The sequence below is a fragment of the Nycticebus coucang genome, chromosome 11 (genome assembly GCF_027406575.1).
Source record: "Nycticebus coucang isolate mNycCou1 chromosome 11, mNycCou1.pri, whole genome shotgun sequence".
NCBI lineage: Eukaryota > Metazoa > Chordata > Mammalia > Primates > Lorisidae > Nycticebus > Nycticebus coucang.
In genome coordinates this window covers 120,272,996-120,297,025 of record NC_069790.1, presented here as the reverse complement: position 1 = coordinate 120,297,025, position 24,030 = coordinate 120,272,996, and the positions used below count along the sequence as shown (strand labels likewise).

General features: G+C 40.6%; 1 protein-coding gene across 1 annotated transcript in view; it reads left to right on the top strand.

Annotated features, from left to right (window-relative positions):
- GIMAP8 (GTPase, IMAP family member 8) overlaps window positions 1-14,106 on the top strand; it is a 41,393-nt gene extending 27,287 nt beyond the window's left edge. The window contains exons 3-5 of the mRNA XM_053609170.1: window positions 8,283-8,328; window positions 11,254-11,877; window positions 12,767-14,106. Of these exons, the coding sequence (XP_053465145.1) occupies window positions 8,283-8,328; window positions 11,254-11,877; window positions 12,767-13,458 (1,362 nt within the window). The 3' untranslated portion in view covers window positions 13,459-14,106. The remainder of the gene's footprint in view (window positions 1-8,282; window positions 8,329-11,253; window positions 11,878-12,766) is intronic.
- Window positions 14,107-24,030: the final 9,924 nt, after the last annotated feature.

Genomic DNA, 24,030 nt, shown 5'->3' with positions numbered 1-24,030 from the left:
TCCCTCCCTGCTTTATGTCTGCTTTATTTATCTACCTGTCTTGGCTTAAGTGCACTCCTCCAGACTTCTCTCTGGCCATCCTGAGTCTCAGGCCCCTGGAACAAGCCTGCATAGCTCCCCTCCCCTCATGGTAACCCTCACACTGGTCACCACCATAGCAAGTCATTTCCAGGGGCTGCCTCACCACAAACCCCATGAGGCAGAAATCACATCTGTTGTGTTGACTACAGTGTCTTAGTTTTTGTCTTCTGTGAGATGGAGAAGATAATCACATGTATCTCAGGAGTTGCTGTGAGGAATAAATGAGATGCTTACAAAAATAAGATGATTAAATGAGATGCATGAAACCTGGCACATGCTCAGTAATTATTAGCTGTTATTATTATCTTTTTTTTAATTGTTTGGGCTTGAGGATACAAAGAATTAGGTTACACTGATTGCATTTGTTAGGTAAAGTCCCTCTTATAATTATGTCCCACCCCCAAGGGGTGTGCCATACACTATGAACCCCCCTTTTCCCTTCTCCCTGATCTCTCATCCCCCAACACCCCCACCATGTTTTAGGCCATCTACTGGCTTCATATTAGAATTGAGTACATTGGATTATTGCTTCTCTATTTTTGTGATGCTTTACTAAGAAGAATGTGTTCCAACTCAATCTAGGTTAATACAAAGATGTAAAGTCTCCGTCTCTTTTAATGGCTGACTAGTATTCCATGGTATACATATATCATAGCTTGTTAATCCACTCTGGGTTGGTGGGCATTTAGATTGTTTCCACATTTTGTCAATTGTAAATTGAGCTGCAATAAACAGTCTAGTGCAAATGTCCTTATGATAAAATAATTTTTTCTCCTTCTGGATAGATGCCTAGTAATGGGATCATAGGATCAAATGGGAGGTCTAATTTGAGTTATTTGAGAATTCTCTATACTTCCTTCAAAAAAAGTTGTATTAGTTCGCAGTCCCACTAACAGAGTAAAAGTGTTCACTTCTCTCCACATCCACATCAGCATCTGCAACTTTGAGACTTTGTGATGTGGGCTCTTCTCAGTGGGGTTAGATGATAATGATCAGGTGGTTTTGATTTGCATTTCTGTAATGATCAGGGACAATGAACATTTTTTCAAATGTTTGTTAGCCATTTGTCTGTCTTCATCAGAGAAGGTTCTGTTCACATCTTTTGCCCAGAGATAGATGGTATTGTTTACTCTTTTTTGTTGATTAATTTGAGTTCTTTGTAGATTCTGGTTATCAACCTTTTGTCAGATTGGTACCATGCAAATATCTTTTCCCATTCTGAAGGTTGTCTTTTTGCTTTACTTGCTATATCTTTAGCTGTGCAGAATCTTTTCATCTTAATTAAATTCCATTTGTTAATTTTTGTTGTTGTTGCTATGGCTGCTGAAGTCTTTGTCATAAAATCTTTCCCTAGTCCAACATTGTCAAGAGTTTCCCCCACACTTTCTTCTAAGATTTTTATTGTTTCATGTCTTATATTTAAGTCTCTTATCCATCTTGAGTCAATTTCTGTAAGGCATAAAAGGTGTGGTCGGGTTTCAGTCTTTTATATGTGCTTATCCAGTTCTCCCAGCACCATTTGTTGAATAGGGATTCTTTTCTCCACTGTATGCTTTTGTTTGGTTTATCAAGATCAGATGGCAAGTAGAGACCTATTTCTTCTCTTGATTTTTCTATTCTGTTCCATATGTCTATGTCTCTATTTTTGTATAATACCATGCTGTTTTGATTACTGTGGACTTGTAAGATAGCCTGAAGTTTGGTAGGGTCATGCCTCTGACTTTGTTTTTATTACTAAGAATAGCCTTAGCTACCCAGGGGTTTTTCTGGTTCCATACAAAATGAAGTGCTATTTTTTCCAGTTCTTCAAAATATGATGTTGGTATTTTAATGAGGATTGCATTGAACCTGTAGATTGCTTTGGGTAGAATAGACATTTTGACAATGTTGATTCTTCCCAGGCAAGAGTGTGTATGTTCTTCCATTTGTTAGTGTATTCTGCAATTTCTTTTCTTAGGGTTTCATAATTCTCTTTGGAAAGATCTTTCACTTCTTTTATTAGGTATATTCCTAAGTATTTCAACTTCTTTGATGCTACTGTGAAGGTAACTATGTCCTTCATTTGGCTATTATTGGCATATACAAAGGCTGCTGATTTGTGGACATTGATTTTATACTCTAAGACATTACTGAATTTCCTTATGACTTCCAGGAGTTTTGTGGTTGAGTCTCTGGGGTTCTCTAAGTATAAGATCGTGCCATCACCAAAAGCGGGGAGTTTGACCTCCGTTGCCCCCATGTGGATGCCCTTTATATCCTTCTCTTGCCTGATTGCATTGGCTAGAACTTCCAGAACTATGATGAATAATAGTGGTGATAGTGGACATCCTTGTCTCGTTCCAATTCTAAATGGAAAAGCTTTCAGTTTTACTTCATTCAGTATGATGTTAGCTTTCTGTTTGTCATACTTGGCTTCAATCAACTTAAGAAATGTGCCACATATGCCTATTTTCTTAAGTGTTCTTGTTAGAAAAGGATGATGAATTTTGTCTAATGCTTTTTCTGCATCTATTGAGAGGATCATATGGTTTTTGTTTTTGCTTCTATTGATATTATATATTACTTTTTTTTGATTTGCATATGTTAAACCAACCTTACATCCCTTGGATGAAGCCTACTTGATTGTGGTGTATTTTGTTAATGAGTAGCTGCAGTCTATTAGCTAAGATTTTGTTGAGTATTTTTGCATTGATATTAATTAGTGAAATTGGTCTGTAGTTCTCCTTTTTAGCTGGGTCCTTTCCTGGTTTTGGAATCAAGGCGATGTTTGCTTCTTAGAACATACTGGGGAAGGTTCCTTCCTTCTCAATGTTTTGGAATAGATTCTGCAGTATAGGTGCAAGCTCATCTTTGATAGTGTGATAGAATTCTGATGTGAAGCCATCTGGTCCTGGGCTTTTGTTTTGTTTTGTTTCTGTAATCTCAGTGCTTGATATCGGTCTGTTCGAAAGATCTAGTTCTTCCTAGTTAAGTCTAGGAAGATGGTGTGATTCCAGGTATTGGTCCATTTCCTGCACATTGTCAAATTTCTGGTTGTAAAGCTTTTGGTAGTAGTCAGAAATAATCTCTTGTATCTCTGTGGTATCAGTTGTTATTTTCCCCTTTTCATTTCTGATTGAGATTGTTGAAGATTTTACTTTTCTATTTCTAGCCAATGGTTTATCAATTTTATTTATCTTTTCAAAGAGCCAACTTTTTGCTACATTAATTTTCTGAATGATTGTTTTATTTTCAATTTCATTTATTTCTGATTTAATTTTGGTTATTTCTTTTCTTCTGCTAGGTTTGGGATTGGATTGCTCTTCCTTTTCCATTTCTTTAAAATGATTCATTAGGTTATTGATGTCCTCTCTTTCTTTCTTTCTTTCTTTTTTTTGGATGTAGGTATCCACAGCGATAAATTTCCTTCTTAGGACTGTTTTTGCAGTGTCCCACAGGTTTTGGTAGCTTTTGTCTTCATTGTTATGCTCAAAGAAATTAATGATTTCCTCCTTTATTTCTTCCTTGACCCAACTGTCATTCAGCATAAGGTTGTTTAATTTCCATGCCTTTGTGTGGGGATGACAATTTTTGTTGCAGTTGAGTTCCACATTTATTGCCTTGTTGTCTGAGAAGATACAAGGTAAATTTTCAATTCTTTTGATTTTGTTGAGGTTTGATTTGTGTCGTAAGGTATGATCTATTTTGGAGACTGTTCCATGGGCCAATGAGAAGAATGTATATTCTTTAGCTTTGTGATGGAGTGTTCTGTATATGTCTATCAAGCACAGTTGTTTTAGTATCACATTTAAGTCCTTTGTATCTTTGTTTAGTTTCTGTTTAGAGGATCTGTTCAGTTCTCTAAAGGGAGTGTTAAAGTCCCCTGCTATTATGGTGTTATGGGATATCATAGTGCTCAGACTAATTAAGGTCTCTTTCAAGAATCTGGGACCATTTAAATTAGGTGCATAAATATTTAGAATTGAAATGTCTTCTTATTGTATTGTTCCCTTGACCAATACAATGAAGTGTCCATCTTTGTCTTTTTTACTTCAGTTGCTTTAAATCCACTTGTATCTTAAAATAAAATTCATCCCCTCTTTTCTTCTGATTTCCATTTTGAAATCTGAAAAACTGTCTTTCATCCCTTCACCCTGAATTTTACTTTGTCCTTCCAGGCTAGGTGTGTTTCCTGCAGACACCAAGGGAATGGCTTGTCCTTTTTTATCCAATCAGCCAGACTATGTCTCTTCAATGGGGAATTCAAGCCATTAACATTTATTGAGATAACTGATAAGTGTTATGGAGTTCTATACATCTTATTTTGTGAAAGTCCTTTGCTTAGTTTTATCTCTTGTGTCATTGTAGGTTTTGAGGTTTTGTCCTTTAGTTTCTGGGTGTTTAGTTTGCTGGTGGTCCATTGTGATGGTCAGTATGTAGAATGGGTCTAAGCACTTCCTGTAGAGCTGGTCTTGTGGCAAACTTCCTCAATGTTTGCATATCAGTAAATGAATTGATTTCTCTGTCAATTTTAAAGCTTAGCTTTATTTAGCAGGATATAGAATTCTGCACTAAAAAATTTTTTTAAGTAGATTAAAAGTAGATGACCATTCTCTTCCGGCTTGAAAAGTTTCATTTGAGAAGTTAGTGGTCACCCTGATGGATTTCCCCCTGGGGGCCAATTGGCACTTACTCCTGGCCGCTTGCAGAATCTTCTCCTTTGTGTTGACTTTGGACAATTTCTTGACAATGTGTCCTGGAGAAGTTGTATTTGAGTTGAGATGACCTGGGGTCTGATATCCCTCTGAAAGGAGTGTGTCAGAATCTTTGGTGATATTTGGGAAATTTTTATTTATGATATCCTCTAGTAGAGTTTCCATTGCTCTGGGGCATTCTTCTTCCCCTTCTGGGATACTTATAAGTCATATGTTTGAATGCTACATGAAGTCCCATAGTTCTGCCAGTGAATGTTCTGTTTTCTTTCTCTTTTTTCTGTCTCTTTAACTGCCTGAGTCACCTCAAGAGCTTTATCCTCTACCTCTGAGATAGATTCTTGCTTCTTCATGGTCTAATTTGTTATTGATACTTTCTACTGCATCTTTAAGTTCACTGACTGACTGCTTCAAGTCCTTAAACTCTGCCGTATCCTCTCTATATTCTTCATATCATTCATCTCTTACATGATTCTGTTTTTGGATTTCCTTTTGTTTATTTTCCACTTTCTCAGAAATTTCCTTCATTATTTTTACCATCCATATTTTAAATTCCCTTTCTGTGATTTCTAGCATTTCTTTATAGGTGGAATCCTCTGCAGTACCTATGTCATGATTCCTTGTGGGGGTTTCTCTGTTCTGGTTTTACATGTTGCCAGGATTTTTCTGCTGTTTCTTCCTCATGACTGTTTTCTTTTTGTCTGTTTCCTTGCCCTACCTTTTCCTTTCACTTCCTCCTGCTCTTTAAGTTACCATACCTCTGACCTAAAGTGTTGAAGTGGCCTTTTGGTAAAAGACTAAAAGGAAGGGAAAAGTGAAGAACAAGAAGGGATAAAAAATAAAAAGAGAGAAAATAGAAAGGTAAGCTGGGAAGTAAAAGGGAATATTGACAAAAAGAAGAGAGGAACAGAAAGAGAGAGACAGGAGTAGTAATGGTGTACAGTAGGGTACTTTGACCCACAACCACAAGTCCCAACCTCTGGCAGAGCTGGGTTGGGTGGGTCCCTTGACGTCTGCAGATCTTTGCCAGCCTGAGTAGACACAAGACACCACTTCCACCAAATAGAGAAGAAAAACAAAAACACCATAAACCGAACAAAAACAAACAAAAAAACTTAAGGGATAGAATTGGGGAAAGGGGGGGAATGAATAACAGGGGCAGAAAAACAAGCAAAAATAGAGCCCCTATTATTAAAGAATGCAACAATGAAACATTATACTTACATGAGCAAAATGAAGAGAAAAGAAAAATCTTGGGGAAAAAGTCGCAAAAAAAAAAAAAAAAAAAACTATCTTGTTGAATGTTGCCTGGGCAATAGATGATCAACTGGGGTATGAGATGCTAATCACAATGCTAATATAGCTGTATGAGACAAAGACTGGAAGTCTCTGCTGACTTCTTTGCCCTCAACCCCTGCAGGGTTGGGAGCCTGGATCTCACCTCAGCCCACTTAATAGACGCTTCTCCACCTTTCCAAACTGTGTCCCTTGGCTATGCAGTGGCTTTCCCAGGAAAGCATGTGTTGCTCATATCTCTCCAAAATTGGCTGCCCATTTACCAGGCAAGCCAGACCAACCTTGTTTTAGTATCCTGAGGGTTGAGCCTGCAAAACAGGTCTCCCACAATGGCTGCACCTGCCCTGCAGCTGAACAACGAAAGCTTCGCTCCACTGTAGTGGCTCAGTTCTGGCTTCTGGGTGCTGTTCAAATTCACTCGGTGGCTGTTCAAACTCACTTGCTCACTCACTCAAACTCTCCCAAGGTAACTTAACCAAGTGCTGAATTCCCCCCTCCCCCCAAAAAAAGAACTGCAGGGAAGGCTTTCCCTGTATGCAAAGTCTCACTGCTGCTGCTGCTGCAGCCATAACAGCTGGCCAGCCTCTGCCTAAACACAAACACTTGCCACATCTCCATGGCTTTCATCTTTCTGTTGGGGTCCTGAAGTCTCCTGCTGCCTCTCTGTGCCCCTGAAGCCCACAAGCCAGAGGTTCCCACAGTCTTCTCTCCCCAATCTCACCATGCCTGCCTGCAAAGAAGCTGTCTCTAGTCTGCCATCTTGCTCTTAAATCTATCATTATGAAAATGTATGAGAATCAAATAAATTATGGAGATGTTAACAACTTTAACAATATGGAAAATAAACCAGATCCCTACTTTTAGGACTCTATGTCATGGAAATAAAAAGATTAATATATACAAAGATATATGTATAAGAATAATTATCACAGCATCTTTTATATAGTGAAACCAGAAATAACTTGGAGATCAATCAATAAAGGGATGGTAGAATTAGTTATGTATGTCCACATATGGAATAAATTGTATCTACTAAAAAGAATGATGTAGATATATCTACATTGACTTCTACCAATGTACAGGATATATTGTTAAGTAGACTGCAGAACAAAAATCTAGTGTCTTCATAGGTTCATGTATGCTTGTATTGTATAAATAAATAAAGAAAAACACAGAAGGATATAAATATAAACTGTAACTTTTATGGTGTGTTGGAGATTATTAACCTTTATGTTATACACATTTAATTTGTAACAGTCTTCTGTATTTAAATAACCCCAAAGAAATTTGACTGGGCTACGCAAAGTGAAAGATATCAGAGCTGAATGTAGAGGACTCTGGGAGAGGGATGATTGAAGGTATCAAGCCAGGAGAGGTGGCTCACAAGTGTATAGACTCTGAGAAGCTGAGACAGGAGGCTTACTTGAGTTCAGGAGTTCAAGACCAGATTGAACAACAGTGAGACCCTTTATCTACTAAAAATAGAAAAAGTAGTCAGGAGTCCTGGTTGGTACCTGTAGTCCCAGCTACTGGGAAGAATCAAGAGGATCTCTTGAGCCCAAGATTTTTAGTTACTATGAGCTACAATGCCATGGCACTCTACCCAATGAGACAGAGTGAGACTCTGCCTCAAAAAAAGGGTTGGGGGGAGAAAGTATCATGATATGTGGCAAAGCCAGGCAAGAAAGCAGATAGCAGGTTTCTTTGGCTGACAAAGATGAGGCTACAATGCAGTCCACAAAGTTTTAAGAATAGCAGGTTCATCAGGATTGCATATCATTTTTTTAACTCCCTTTCTTTATTCCTTGACAATTTAAATTTGGGGACTGAGTACAGGATTTTCCAGGCAGGAAAAGGGGATGTTAATTATGTTTTTGGCCCTCTATCTTGTTGTCTCTATTTGCCAAAATTGTAGGGAGTTTTCAAATTTTATTGGCTCTCCTGTTAAAAGAAGCTTCATCTCCATATTGGGAGCAGAGAGGAAAGGAGATATTGGAGACAGGGGTGACATCTCTGGGAACTGGATACAGCAGATCAACTGTCATTCTGGACAGGTCCACAAAGGCTAATGAAAACCATGACCAGGGCTTTGATTTAACCATCTTCTAATCAGCAGATTACTCTGAATTACATACTTGAGTTTCCTTTTTTTTTTTTATTTGTGAGATGATGGGATTTAGATCTACATGCATCATTTTCCTCTCTATTTTCCAGAATTGCGTAAATGAAGTTGTACCACAGGAGAAGGGCCATCGACATGGTAAGTTGGACCTTTAAAAAAATGTTAAGCTCCTATCTGTATTCTTCTTAATGCATTATTCAAAGTGGATAAATTATCCATATAAATCAAAACAAAAATGTACCCTGGAGACATAGTCTAGGTTAACGACCACAAACTGTTCTCCAAGGAACTCCTGACACTTATGAATAGGTGCAGTACCAGCAAGGGTCTTGGACACATTGTCTCTGGACTTTTCTGAAATGTTATAGAGCTGGGCTTGCCTTTTATGGCTTCTTTCCTAACTTAAGCCTCTTCTTTCTGGCCCTGGATCCAGCACTGTTTGGAAAGCAGAAGTTAGTCCTTCATGGACAATAACAACTTTCAGAATTTGCTGATGGACAACAATGCCACATAGTGATGGCTATTAGTGATATATCCTGCCCATCTGCACACATCAATACATATAGCTCTATCTATTTCTGTTTATATAGAAATTTGCTTCATAATGTGGACATCCAGAACTTGTGCAGCCAGACCTTCACTGATGGATTTGCAGGTTATTTCTGGGTCAACCCAGTGCACGATCTAAGTATTTAGCAGAGACTATTCCATGAGTTCCTCATGGAACTTCCCCATAAAATAAAATCATAAATTTGATAACACTGATAAACATGGCTGACTTTATGTGCATGGAAATAACTTTTATATATCTAATTCAATCATCACTATTGTATATTATAATATACAATCCACTTAAAAATATATAGTCTAGTTCTCCTAACAAGGCTGTAGAGAAAGCATTATTATCATTATCCTTTTTTCACAAATGAAGGAACTAAGGCAGAAATTCGTGAATTCAGTCAGTAGGGCTTCGAAATTCTGTTGATATTCTTCAACCAAGACCCCCTGGAACAAACCTATGAATGAATGAAATTGGATTTATTGACTTACGGCAGTGAGGGCCTAGCCCACCATGGGGAACCATGGGGCACCTCAGAAAGAAGGTGGGGGCCATTGCTCCTAATGGATGCTCTCAGGCAGTGAGAGTAGTTTTATGACTGGGTATTTTAATAATTCTTTTCTCAAATGGGGTAAGGGTGAAGTGATGCTAATGCTGTTGGGAAGCAGCTGTTGTCCTCTTAGCCAGGAAAGGGAGGGTTTTCTGTGTTCAGACATGACTATGGAGTAATCATGGCCACAGAACACCAGTGTCTGATGATCTGTGATGCTGTTACATGAGGAAGAGGAGGGTGCTATGGTCTTCCTGTGGATGCCAGACCAGCTCTTGGGGGCTCCATTTTTCTTCCTCAGTTTCTAGCATTTGACCACTACATTGTATGGTCTCTCTCAAATTGAAGGCAGAGACAATATCTGAAAGAATGAATTATTATTTTGGTAAGAGTCATAAGGAAAAATATGTGGCACCTAATTTGTATGGTTTTGGGGAAAGCACTTTAGGGGAAGTTCTAAGGAGTTATATAGATGTGAACTTGAACAGCAGCAAGAGGGAGACAGGATAAGAGAGGAGGAAAGCGCTGCCATGTCTACTGAAGTCCCAAAAGTTGTAAAGGATGAAAGCAGTGAGGAAGGTAGGCTTTGAGGCCAGATTCAATTTCCTCCTCATCCAGGAAGCTAGTCAGGACAGTAAGGACTTTACTCATGCTGTTCCTTTAGTCCTTTCAACAGCCCCAAGATACGGGCATTAATATCCCATCTTACCAACATGTTAGCTGAGATTCACAATGTGGGAACTTTTCCAAGATGACATAAGATAGACCTATGTCACTAGCATTTTAGCCACCTTGCTTTGCACACAATGCCATGTTCATTGCATCTTCCTGGTCTACTGCTCAGATGATGAGTGATGGTCCCTGTCCTTGAGGGCTGTTGATGCATCAGCCCCTGTGAATATTCCCTGCAGTTGCTGACTCTATCTTTTGCTCAGTACATGAGTCTGGTATTGACCTTGGGTCACAGGAGAAGTGATAAGAGCAGGGGATGAGTGGACAGATAGTTTTAGGGTGCCAGTTTGCAGGGTTTTATAGCAATGTGCCATGATATAGCTGAGTAAAATGTACAAATCTTAAGTATACATCTCAATGTTTTCCTCGTATCAACACATATGTGATCACCATTTATTTGTTTTTATTTATTTATTTATTTAGACAGAGTTTTACTTTGTCATGTTTTGTAGAGTGCCATGGTGTCATAGCTTACATTAACCTCAAACTCTTGGGCACAGTGATCCTCTTGCCTCAGCCTCCTGAGTAGCTGAGATTACAGGTGCCACCACCATGCCCAGCTATTTTTTAGAGATGGAGTCTCTGTCTAGCTCAGGCTGGTGTGAACACCATTTAGATAAAGATATGGAGCATTTCTTTCACCTTAGAAATTCTTACTGTCCCTCTCCAGAGAGAACCACTGTGCAGACTTTTGTCAACATAGAGTAATTTTTATTGTTTTTGAACTTTGTATAATGGAATCATACAGTATGTAGTTTTTGTATTTGGCATCTTTCACTTGAGATCCATCCATGTTCCATGTCACTAGTTTAGTCTATTTTTTAAAAATTGCTGAGTATATTTGATTTTATCAATATACCACTAAGGGCCATTTAAAAATCAGATTCTCTCCACTCCTGCCTTAGCCCATGTACTCAGGTCCCAGTACTTGCCTTTGGTGGCAAAATAAGGGAAACCCTAAGGAGCAAGACCAATGAGGCCCAGATTTCCACGTTCCTGTTTATGGGAAATCTCAAGCTCCTGACATATCTTTCAGTTTGCTCATGCCCCCTTTTATGACTTTTACCCTGATCAAAAGTTTCTGGCTGAAACTAAGTCCAGAGTGGTTCAGGGTGCTGTTGCTTTTCTCTACAGCAATTGACAGGGATGAGAAACCATAAAATCCATCCACATTCATATTCAACTGCAGGAAGAGACACTGAATTTATTTGTCATCTCACAGGCCCAGGGGAGATGAAGAAGCAGGACACAGGACCTGAGCATAGCTTGGGGACATCAGAGCTGAAGGTCCTCCTCGTGGGGAAGCACGGTGCTGGAAAAAGTACAGCAGGGAACAGCATTCTGGGGAAGCGGGTCTTTGAGACCAAATTTAGTGAGTGTCCAGTAACCCAGAGCTTTAGGTGTGGGAGCAGAATCTGGAGAGAGAAGAAAGTTTTGATCATTGATTCTCCAGACATCTCATCTTCAATGAATGTTGAATCAGAGCTTAGGAAACACATCTGTACAGGCCCTCATGCCTTCCTTCTGGTGACGCCGCTGGGCTCATACAGCAAGAAAGATAAAGCGGTGCTGGAAACCATCAAAAGAAATTTTGGGGACAAATTCATTCAGTACATGATCATTCTCCTAACCAGGAAGGAAGATTTAGGGGATAGAAATTTAGAAATGTTCTTAACACAAGAAGCTGATCTCAATGGGCTCATCCAGCAATGCAAAAACAGATACAATGCCTTCAACTACCGTGTAACGGGAAGAGAGGAACAAAGGCAGGTGGATGAGCTCTTGCAAAACATTGAGAACATGGTGCAGCAGAATGGAAGCAAGCCTTGCATCTTTAGAGAAAAAGGTAAAATGACAAAGAAAATCTTTTCACATATAATGTTTAAAAGTAGATATACAGTATACAAGAACATTTATCTTCTAAAAGGCATAGATGAGATAGAAAGAATGGGTGTATTCCATTGACTAACACTTTCCCCTATCTCCTTTCTTTCTCAGATTGTGCTGACCTTTCTATGCATGCCTTATTGAACTAGTCTTTAAGTGACCCTTACCTCATCTCCCCAACTGAATGGTGAAGGTCTTGAGGGAAGGACTTGATTCCATATCTTTGTGATTGTGAATTGTGCTGGGATAAACATGGAAGAATGCAGATGTCTTTTTGATATAACTATTTCTTTTTCTCTGGGTCAATACCCAGTAGTGGGATTGCTGGGTTGAGTGGTGGATCTACTTTTAGTTCTTGGGAAATCTCCATACTGATCTCCATGGAGGTTGTACTCATTAAAATTCTCACCAACAGTGTATACAGTGTATAAGCGTTATCATTTTGTCATATCTGCAACAACATCTATTGTTTTCTTGACTTTTTAATAATGACCATTCTGACTGGAGAAAGATGGTATCTCATTGTGGTCTTAATTTTCATTTCCCTGATGATAAGTGATGTGAAGCATCTCTTCATATATTTGTTGGTCATTTGTACAGCTTCTTTTGAAAAATGCCTGTTCATGCCCTTGCCCACTTTTTTCCTTTTTTTGTTTTTTGCTCACTTGCTAATTGGGTTGCTCATTTTTTTTCTTGCTCAGTTGTTTCATTCTGGATATTGGTCATTTGTCAGATGCATAGTCTGCTAACATTTTCTCCCATTCTATAGGTTGTCTATTACATTAATTTTAAAGTCCAATTCCAGATCAGCCCAGGGTCATTAATCTTTCCCACATTCCTTTTGACAGAAGCCCTGAGCATCATCCTTGTGGGGAGGAGTGGGAATGGGAAGAGTGCAACTGGGAACACCATCCTGAAGCATGACATCTTCCTGTCTCAGCTCCAAGCCCAGTCAGTCACCCTGGCGTGCCAGAGCAGCAGGACCACGTGGGATGGGCAGGACGTGGTGGTTGTAGACACTCCCTTCTTCAACCAGATGCCTGGTGCTGAGAGAGATCCATCCTGGTTAGAGGAGGAGGTCAAACGCTGCTGGTCCTTCTGCGAAGAAGGGACCAAGACATTTGTCCTGGTGTTCCAGCTGGGGCGGTTCACAGAAGAGGACAAAGCAGTAGTGGAGGAACTGGAGGCCACCTTTGGAGAGGAACTTATGAGTCATGCCATTGTGCTGTTCACCCGGACAGAGGACCTTGCAGATGGGATGCTTGAAAATTACATCGAGAATGCAAATAACAAAGCCCTTAAAAACATAATTAAAAAGTGTAAAAAGCGATATTGTGGTTTTAATAACAAAGAAACTGGCCTAGCTGGAGAAAGTCAGGTGAATACTCTTTTGAGAATGGCCAATGATCTGAGAAGGAGCCATAATGGGAAAGGGTACCCACATACATGGGAATATGTCAGTAAACAAATTAAACATGCCCAGGAAAAGCCCTCTTTCAAAAACTTCCTAAAGAATATAAAAGATAGTTTAAGTAGCTGAAATGTCTGGAGTCTCTTTAAGTTAGGGACACCCTTGGGTTGGGGAGCAGGGCATAGTAGGACTGATAAATGGGAGGAGGGTCCACGGCTTTGAGGTTTGTGAGGTAAGCATCCCATCTTGTGATGCTTTAGCTACTTGTAGGTAATGAACTGTGAGGGGCAAATAGTAGGGAATTGTAAAGGAGAAAGAAGTCCAGGAATAAACGGTCTGGGTTGGCAGGCATGGACATTCCAGCTTCACTCTCTCTCTCTACCCATCTTCATTGGTATGCAGATTCCACACTGAGGCTTGCTTCTTGGTTTCAAGACCCTGGTGCTCTATCTGTGGCTGTGCGGGTAACATGGAAAGCTGCCAGAGGTGTGTGAGATAGAAAACAAGGAATCATCCTCAGGGTAGATACAGGCTCAGATGTTTTCAATATTAACTACTTTATTTATACATGCTTTGATGGTAGGAACTTTGTCATTTGGTTTCTCCTGACCCCCATAATATCGGATAGCTTTCAAGATTAGCCCATTCATAAAAGCAGGGACTGTCACTATTATTTTTGGACTTCACATAACACTTTACAAAATAACTTCTGGAAAATGTATGTGTAAATATGTTCAGTTGAAACAAGTAATAAAGATGAATTAGATTATGAATTGGTATCATTCTGATTTCTATTTTTCTGACTTAGAGAGAGAGTATGCCTTCATAAAGGGCAATTGAGATGTTTTGACACCTTGATTCAGGTGAGGGTTTTGCAATTTTTTTTAATTTCTTTATTTTAATTGTTAAATCATAGCTGTGTACATTAGTGCAATCAAGGGGTACATTAGTGCAATCAAGGGGTACAATGTGCAGGTTTCATATACAATCTGAAATATTCTCATCAAACTGTTTAACGTAGCCTTCATGGCATTTTCTTAGTTATTGTATGTAGGCATTTGTATTCCGCATTTAGTAAGTTTCGCCTGTACCCATCTAAGATGCACCATAGATGTGGCCCCACAAATTACCCTCCCTCCACCAAAACCTCCCCACTCCCTTCCCCTTCCTTGGCCCTTTTCCCATAGTCTTGTGCTATAGTTGGGTTATAGCCTTAATGTGAAAGCTATAACTTAGCTTCATAGTAGAGCTGAGTACATTGGATACTTCTTCTTCCATTCCTGAGATACTTTGCTAAGAAGAATATGTTCCAGCTCCATACATGTAAACATGAAAGAGGTAAACTCTCTATCTTTCTTTAAGGCTGCATAATATTCCATGGTAGACAGGTACCACAATTTGCTAGTCCATTCGTGGGTCTATGGACACTTGGGCTTCTTCCATGACTTAGCAATTATGAATTGGGCTGCAATAAACATTCTGGTACAGATGTCTTTGTTATATTGTGACTTTTGGTCTTCTGGGTATAAACCTAGTAAAGGAATTATAGGATAGAATGGCAGGTCTATTTTTAGGTCTCTAACTATTCTCCAAACATCCTTCCAGAAGGAACGTATTAGTGAGCATTCCCACCAGCAGAGTAGAAGTGTGCCCTTTTCTCCACATCCACGCCAACATCTCTGGTTTTGGGATTTTGTAATGTGGGCTACTCTTATTGGGGTTAGGTGATATCTCAAAGTAGTTTTGATTTGCATTTCCCTGATGATTAAGGATGATGAGCTTTTTTTCATGTGTTTGTAGATTGTGCATCTGTCTTCTTTAGAGAAGTTTCTCTTCAAGTCCCTTGCCCACCCTGAGATGGGGTTATGTGTAATTTTCTTGCTAATACATTTGAGTTCTCTGTGGATTCTGGTTATTAGACCTTTATCGGAGGTATAACCTGCAAATATTTTCTCCCATTCTGAGGGCTGTCTGCTTGCTTTACTTACTATGTTCCTGGCTGTGCAGAAGCTTTTTAGTTTGATCAGGTCCCAGTAGTGTATTTTTGATACTGCTTCAATTGCCTGGGGAGTCCTCCTCATAAAATATTCACCCAGGCCGATTCCTTCAAGAGTTGTCCCTGCACTTTCTTCAAGTATTTTTATAGTTTCATGTCTTAAGTTTAAATCTTTTATCCAGTGAGAGTCTATCTTAGTTAATTGTGAAAGGATCCAGTTTCAATCTTCTATAGGTTGCCAGCCAGTTCACCCAGCATCATTTGTTAAATAGGGAATCTTTTCCCACTGAATGTTTTTAATTGGCTTGTCAAAGATTAAATAATGGTAAGTACCTGGATTCATCCCTTGGTTCTCTATTCCGTTGCAGACATCTACTTCTCTGCTTTTGTGTCAATACCATGCTGTTTTGATCACAATCGATTTATAGTACAGTCTGAGGTCTGGTAGCGTGATTCCTTCTGCTTTGTTTTTATTGCTGAGTAATGTTTTGGCTATTCGAGGTTTTTTCTGATTCCATATAAAACGAAGTATTATTTTTTCAAGATCTTTAAAATATGACAAGGGAGCTTTAATAGGAATTGCATTAAAATTATATATTGCTTTGGGTAGTATGGACATTTTGATAATGTTGATTCTTCCCAGCCATGAGCATGGTATGTTTTTCCATTTGTTAACATCTTCAGCTATTTCTTTTCTTAAAGTTTCATAGTTCTCTTTGTAGAGATCTTTCACATCCTTTGTTAGGTATACTCCCAAATATTTCATCTTCTTTGGCACTACTGTGAAAGGAATAGTCTTTGACTGTTTTTTCAGCTTGATTATTGTTGGTATATATAAAGGCTACAGATTTATGGGTGTTGATTTTGTAGCCTGAGACATTGCTATATTCCTTGATCACTTCTAAAAGTTTTGTAGTAGAATCCCTAGTGTTCCCCAGATATATGATCATATCATCTGTGAAGAGTGAAAGTTTGATCTCTTCTGACCATATGTGGATACCCTTGATCGCCTTTTCTTCCCTAATTGCAATGGCTAAAACTTCCAGGTCAATGTTAAAGAACAATGGAGACAATGGGCAACCTTACCTGGTTCCTGATCTAAGTGGAAATGATTTCAATTTAACTCCATTCAATACGATATTGGCTGTGGGTTTGCTGTAGATGGCCTCTATTAGTTTAAGAAATGTCCCTTCTATACCAATTTTCTTAAGTGTTCTGATCATGAAGGGATGCTGGATATTATCAAAAGCTTTTTCTGCATCAATTGAAAGAATCATATGGTCCTTATTTTTTAGTTTGTTTATGTGTTGAATTACATTTACAGTTTTACATATATTGAACCAGCCTCGAGACCTTGGGATAAATCTCACTGGTCATGGTGTATAATTTTTCTGATGAGTTGTTGGATTCTGTTTGTTAGGATCTTATTGAGTATTTTAGCATCAATATTCATTAGTGATATTGGTCTATAATTTTCTTTTCTTGTTGGGTCTTTCCCTGGTTTGGGGATCAAGGTGATGTTTGCTTCATAGAATGTGTTGGGTAATATTCCTTCTTTGTCTATATTTTGGAAGAGGTTTAGTAGTATAGGTACTAGTTCTTCTTTAAAGGTTTGGTAGAATTCTGACGTAAAACCATCTGGTCCTGGGCTTTTCTTTTTAGGGAGATTTTGTATAGTTGATGCTATTTCAGAACTTGATATAGGCCTGTTCAACATTTGCACTTCATTTTGGCTAAGTCTTGGTAGGTGGTGTACTTCCAGGTATTGGTCGATTTGTATCAGATTTCATATTTCTGAGAGTAGAGTTTCTTGTGGTATTTGTTAATGATTTTTTTAATTTCTGAGGGGTCTGTTGTTATTTCATCTTTACCATTTCTGACTGATAAAATTAGAGATTTTCCTCTTTTTTTCCTGGTTAGGTTGGCCAAAGGTTTATCTATTTTATTGATCTTTTTAAAAAAACAACTTTGGGATTTATTGATCTGTTGTATAATTCTTTTGTTTTCAATTTCATTTAGTTCTGCTCTGATTTTGGTTATTTCTTTTCTTCTCCTGGTTTTGGGGTTGGAGTGTTCTTCCTTCTCCAGTTGCTTGAGATGTCCATTGAGTTATTAACTTCCTCTCTTTCTGTTTTCTTGAGGAAGGCTTGCAGTGCTATAAATTTCCCTCTTCAGACTGCCTTTGCAGTATCCCAGAGGTTCTGGTAATTTGTGTCTTGATTGTTGTTTTGTTCCAAAAATATGGTGATTTCCTTCTTAATCTCGTTTATAACCCATGTATCCTTCAGCATAAGGTTGTTTAGCTTCCATGTTTTTGTATGGGTATGCAGGTTCCTGTAGTTATAGAGTTCAACTTTTATTCCATGATGGTCTGAGAAGATGCAAGGAATAATTTCTATTTTTTTAAATTTGCTGAGGTTAGATTTGTGGCCTAGGATGTGATCGATTTTGGAGTATGCTCTGTGGGCTATGAGAAGAATGTGTATTCATTTTGTTGGGATGAAATGTTCTGTAGATGTCTGTTAAGTCCAGGTGTTGAGAGGTTGAGTTTAAATCTAAGATTTTTTTGCTGAGCTTCTTTTTAGAGGATCTATCCAGCACTGCTAAAGGGGTGTTAAAATCTCCAACTACTATGGAAGTGGAGGAAATCGAGTTGCTCATATCTGTTAGAGTTTCTCTTATAAATTGAGATGCATTGTGGTTGGGTGCATAAATATTGCTAATAGAGATCTCATCATATTGAATATTACCTTTAACAAATATGAAGTGTCCATCCTTATCCTTAATTATTTTGGTTGGTTTAAAGCCTATTGTGTCTGTGAACAGGATTGCAATGCCTGCTTTTTTCTGCTTTCCATTTGCCTGGAATATAGATGATCATCCCTTCACCTTGAGTCTATATTTGTCTTTTAATGTAAGATGTGATTCTTGTACGCAGCAGATATCTGGCTTGAGTTTTTGTATCCAGTCAGCCAACCTGTGCCTCTTGAGAGGACAGTTTAAGCCATTCACATTAATTGAGAATATTGATAAGCCTTTCGAGAGTCCGGTGGACATTTTTAATCCTTTTGCAACTGTGGAAGTTGGAATTTGATCAAAATTTTCTGCGTGAGTTTACTTTTGTGGTGGAGGATTACACTGGTCTTTATGGAGGATAGGTCTGAGAATATCCTGGAGAGCTGGTTTAGTTATGGCAAATTTCTTCAACATGTGAATGTCATTGAAGTATTTAATTTCTCCATCATAAATGAATCTCAGTTTAGCTGGGTATAGGATCCTGGTTTGAAAGTTACTGTGTTTTAGGAGATTAAAAGTTGATGACCATCCTCTTCTAGCTCGAAAGGTTTCAGCAGAGAGATCTGCAGTTATTCTAATATTCTTCTCCTTGTAGGTAATGCTTTTCTTTCATCTGGCAGCTCTCAGAATTTTCTCCTTCATATTAACTTTAGTGAAATTGATTATGATGTGTCTGGGAGATGTTTTATTTGGGTTGAGTCGTGCTGGAGTTCTGAAACTGTCTGCTATCTGAATTTCAGAATCTCTTGGCATGTCTGGAAAGTTCTCCTTCATCATCTCATGGAGAAGAGACTCTGTGCCTTGTGAAGCCACTTTGTTGCTTTCAGGGATCCCTATAAGACAAATATTGGTTTTCTTTGAATTATCCCAGAGCTCTCTGAGACAGTGATCTGTTTTTGCTCCATTTCTCTTCCTCTTTGAGAGTTTGAGAGCATTCGAAAACTTTGTCTTCAATGTCAGAAATCCTTTCTTCTGCTTGCTCCATTCTGTTACTGAGGGATTTTACTGTGTTTGTCAGATCTTTGAGGGATGCAACTTCTTGTCTCAATGTGTCAAAATCTTTGATCATTTGGTCTTTGAATTTGTTGAATTCTTGAGATATCTTTTGGGTTACTGCTTGGAGTTCTAATTCAATCTTATTTGCTATCCAGATTCTGAATTCGATTTCTGACATCTCAGCTGTTTGTTTGAGCATGGGATCTTGTGCTGTGTCTGCCCCATTGATCCTTGGGGAGTTCATCTACTCTGATTATTCATATTGCCAGAGTTTTTCTGTTGATTTCGCCTCATGATTGTTTTTCACCATTGCCTCTGGCCATCCTCAGACTTCGGGAGGTGTCTCTCCAAGATTAGACTCCAGCGGGATCACTCTATTGTTGCTGGATCTTTGTAGGGAGTGACCCTGTGTAGCTCCTCTGGGGCTGCTCCAGCTAGGGAGTTCTGGTTGTGGAAGCAGCTCTGGCGTGTGACACACCCGGATCCAGCAACAGGGCCGGAGGTAGTGTGCACAGTTCTGGGAGTGCCTGGTGCCCAGTGACTTTGGCACAGAGAGCCCAAGGCTCCAGCAGTCTCTGGCCAGGGGAAGGGCTCTGCACAGAGGCAGGGAGGGCTCCAGAGGGCAGGCGGCTACCCGTATCCCTGGCCAGATGAGTGGGCCAGTGTGGAGGCTGGGAGGACACAGGAGGGAGGACACTGGGTTGCGGGGCTCCCGCAGTTCCTGGTCAGGGCATGTGGAGGCCCGGTTGGTGCGGGTCCCGGCACAGATCTTATGGAGGTCCAGGCGGCACCAAGCCCAGGAGTTTAGGTTGCTATGAGCTGTGACACCACAGCACTCTACCCAGGGCAACAGCCCGAGCCTTGTGCCAAAACCATCTCACTCTGCCCCTCAGGGTTAAGGCTGTAAGGCACTCAGTCCCCGCCTTTAGGCTGCTCAGTCACTAGGTTAGTAGGTCTCGCCCGATCCTTGCTCTGGGACCCTGATGGTGGAGCTTGCTGGGGAAGTTCTCTCACACAATGGCTCCCTACTGCCCAGCTAGGTGGCTCTGTCTGGAGCCCCAGACAATGCCCAACATTCTTCGCACTCCTGCTCAAGCTCTCCCCAAGGCAGTTCAACTGAGTGCCACATCCAAAAACACCGAAACAGTTCATAGGTAAGGCCTTTCTGGTTTGCAGTCTCACTGCTGCTTGTACTTACAGTTGCCAGTGTGATTAGGTCGATCAAACACACGCAACCACTTGCCAGTTTCCCACAGTTTTTGTCCTCCTCTTGAGGTCCAGAAGTCCCTTGCTGACTCCCTGTATCCTCAAAGGGATAAATATAGGCAGACCCCACCAGCCAGAGATTCCTGGAGTCTTATCTCCCCAGACTCACGGTGCCCAGTTGCAGGGACGCTGTTATTCGGCTGCCATCTTTAATCCAAGGCCGAGGTTTTTGCAATTTTGGTGACTCAGAACCTTTAGATTGGTGGCAGCCACTTGAGTGGCAGGTGTTGGCCAGCTTAGGTGTTTTCCACTCTGGACATTTTGCTACACCCAGAACACATAAATGTAACCAGTCTTGGGACCAGAAACATGGAAGGAATAAGGTCTGGAGGGCATTTTGTGTCTCCTCCCTGGGTTTCCCTTCTGCTTAAAAGTAGGAACAAATCCCAGCATGCTGCCCACAGCTGAGCAGGGGACACTGGAAGCTGCACATGGTGGAGGCTGCGTGGGTTAAACAATGTGGCATCTTCTCACAGGTAGGTTGTAACATTCACACTGTTTTCTTTTCAGAACATTCCTCTGCAGGCCACAGAAAGCTGCTGTGTCAGCTTCTCTGAGGACATGATGGGAGAGAGTTAGAGGTGCAAGGGACTCATTGGGGACAAAGCCAGAGAAAGGTAGAAGGGGAGGAAGCAGAATTGGCAAAGAAAGCCTTTGGACTGTGATGGAGAAAAGGAAAGGGAAAAGAGGGAGGATCTGAGCTGGGTGGGGCCAGGCCTCAGGTCTGACAAAGGCTAGGCTGGTTCCACAGGGAGCTTCGGGGCAAAGCCAGGCCTTCTGGGGCAAAGCCAGGCCCTCAGATGAGTACTGCACTAGGAAGACACTAGCAGCTCTCTACTTTGCTTGGCCTTAAGAAGTGCCTGGAAAAATCAGGCCTTCCAGGAGCTTGGCTGGGCCTGATAGCGTTGCAGCTGGAGGCTCCAGCCAGCTGCACTGCTTGGAGCTGATCAGCAAGTTTCTTCTTGAATGGAGAGCCTTCAGGAGTAGAGCTCCTTCACGCTGCCAGAAATGGCTGTCACGCACCACACCTCAGCCAGAACACTTCTCTCAGCTGGAAACCAGAACTGATAGCCCATTGTCCCTAGTCTATGTGTCTTATCAATGCCACTGGCATCCTTTACAGCTGCTGCCCATCCTGCCTCTTCAATGTGATGTCAATGATGGGATGTGGTGGTTCTCTACAGGGAATGATTTTGCTCTGTAGGGGACATTTGGCAATTTCTGGAGATAGTTTTAACTGTCAATGTAGGACGTAGGAGCTACTGGCATGTACTAGGTAGAAGCCAGGGATGCTGCTGAACACCCTCAAATGCCCCCAACAGTCCCCCACAGCAAGGTATTATCTGGCCCCACGTGTCAGCAGTCCTGAGGCTGAGAGCCTGGTGCACTGGTTCAGTAACATACTGCAGAGTGGGAGAGGCAACCTCTAAGGAAGTGGTTTCTCCCTGATCACAGTGTCTTTCTTTTTAGACAGTAAGCATGTGACATTTGTCACACTGGATCACTCAGCACCTCAAGGCTCCCTGCAGTCCTTTTTATTTCACTTTTCTCCCTTCCTGCATTGAGAAGATGTTCTGAAGAGCACAGCTTTTGTGATGACTTCAGCTTAAAGAGTAAACAAAAAGTTTCATGATTATAAAAAGATAGAAAATTGAATAAAATTGGCTAATTTCCTGAAGGGTAGGCAGAATGGCCTAATTCATGGAACCTAAAAACAGGCTGCCCCCATGACAAAGTCCCCAGATCCCTGATCAAAAGCCCCTTCTCCTTCTACCTCAAACCAAATATCCCCCTCTCCAGTAAGCCCCTCACCTTCCTATCCCACCATTACACTGCTGTATTCCTGGAACCCATCAGTCCAGCCTCTCCTGCTGGTGTGCTGCCACCCTTGCTGGGGCTCTAGGAACCAGAGCACCTCTTCTCCATTTTACCACAGAGGCAGCTTGTCATTAGTGAGAAACCTCTGTGGCCTTTACCCTCATATCTCTCTGTTTTCAGGAATTGACACAAGATGTGCTCCACAGGCTGATGTGAAGTCAAACTGTGATCAGAATAATACATTTCTCTCTCTAGCTATAAACATTTCCTGTTTTTTGCTCTTCAGTTAGCTCCATTCTCACATACCTTAGAGGGTAGTGGTGTGGCCGGCTTGGGTGTCCTGACCACAGATATAGGCAGTGTGTAGCTAGATTAAAAGGGGTCAAGCCACGGCCAAGCTGTTAAGCCCAAAGGAGCCTCAGGAAACATACCTGTGATTCATCTTCCTGAGTCTACAGTAACCTGAAGTTTAAAATGGTGCCACATTGACAATATTAGGAGTGTGTCCACAGCCAGCACCCGCCTGCTATTGCAGCATTCTAGTTTCCCTCAGGTCCCATTTTCCCAGGATATATGTTTGAGGTGGCCCGGGAATGAGCCCTATTACCTATTGAACATTTCTGTCACATGTCGTGGCATTTACCAAGCTTTTACGCTCCTCTGATCTGAATCCTTCTCTTCTGGGTACTGCTTACTTGGCACTATTAATACAAAGCGTGACTTTCAGTCCTGTTGGCCCCACCATGTCTTTATGTTGTCAATATTTGTAGGTCTCCTGTGTACCAGAGAACTCACCAAACACCGGTAGTGTTTCTTCTCACTGTTTAGTTTTCTCTGGGCAGTGCGGTTCTCATGCAGCCTCTCTTGGTCCCACTGTCTACTCAACCTTCTTCCCTAGGTTTCCTGACCTGGGAATGGTACCATAACTGTCAAGATGTCCAAACCAGTCAATCTTGACTTTTCTTCCCAATAAATAACAAAAAATTGTGCATTATAATGGCTTTAGCTCTCTCTGGAGCATCCACATTTTCCCTTTGTCTCTACTCCACTTATGGTCTTATCTGGTTGCGACTGTCTCTGAGGATGGAGCTTGTCTCAGGGCTTGCTGCTCTCTGACTACCCTCCATGCTGCACCCATGATGCTATTGATGAGGCCTAAATATAATTATGAGGTGATGTCAGTGGGAATGGCAGGATAATGTCATCCAAAATTTTTATCTCCATGCAAACAAGGAGAACAATGTTGAACATAGTGAGATTCCCTTTTTTTCAGAGCTCTGGATGTTAGTTAACCAAGGCTTGAAGCTATACTGGAGAGTTAATTGAAGAAAATAATAAGAACTGTGAGTTTTATAGTATTTCAACTGACCTCATAACCATCACCCCCAACTCTGTGGTAGCCTTGAAATCCAGTGAAGACTAGCAACCCAGCAGCTGCTGGAAGGACCCAGTGAAGTTGCAGCTCCTTAAAAACCCCATTCCTGGAGAAATGTCATTTTGACCTGTCCAGTGATTCCCACTAACAAGGTTTATCTTTCTTTGACCTGACTTGGAGCCCACTCAGTGCCAACAGTGTTTTCTATGGGTGTTTTTGAAAGTAATTGTTTATTAGAGAACCCCAAAGACTCAACCACAAGACTCCTAGAAGTCATCAAAAAATACAGTAGTGTTTCAGGATATAAAATCAATGTCCACAAGTCAGTAGCCTTTGTATACACCAATAACAGTCAAGATGAGAAGCTAATTAAGGACACAACTCCCTTCACCATAGTTTCAAAGAAAATGAAATACCTAGGAATATACCTAACGAAGGAGGTGAAGGTGAAGGA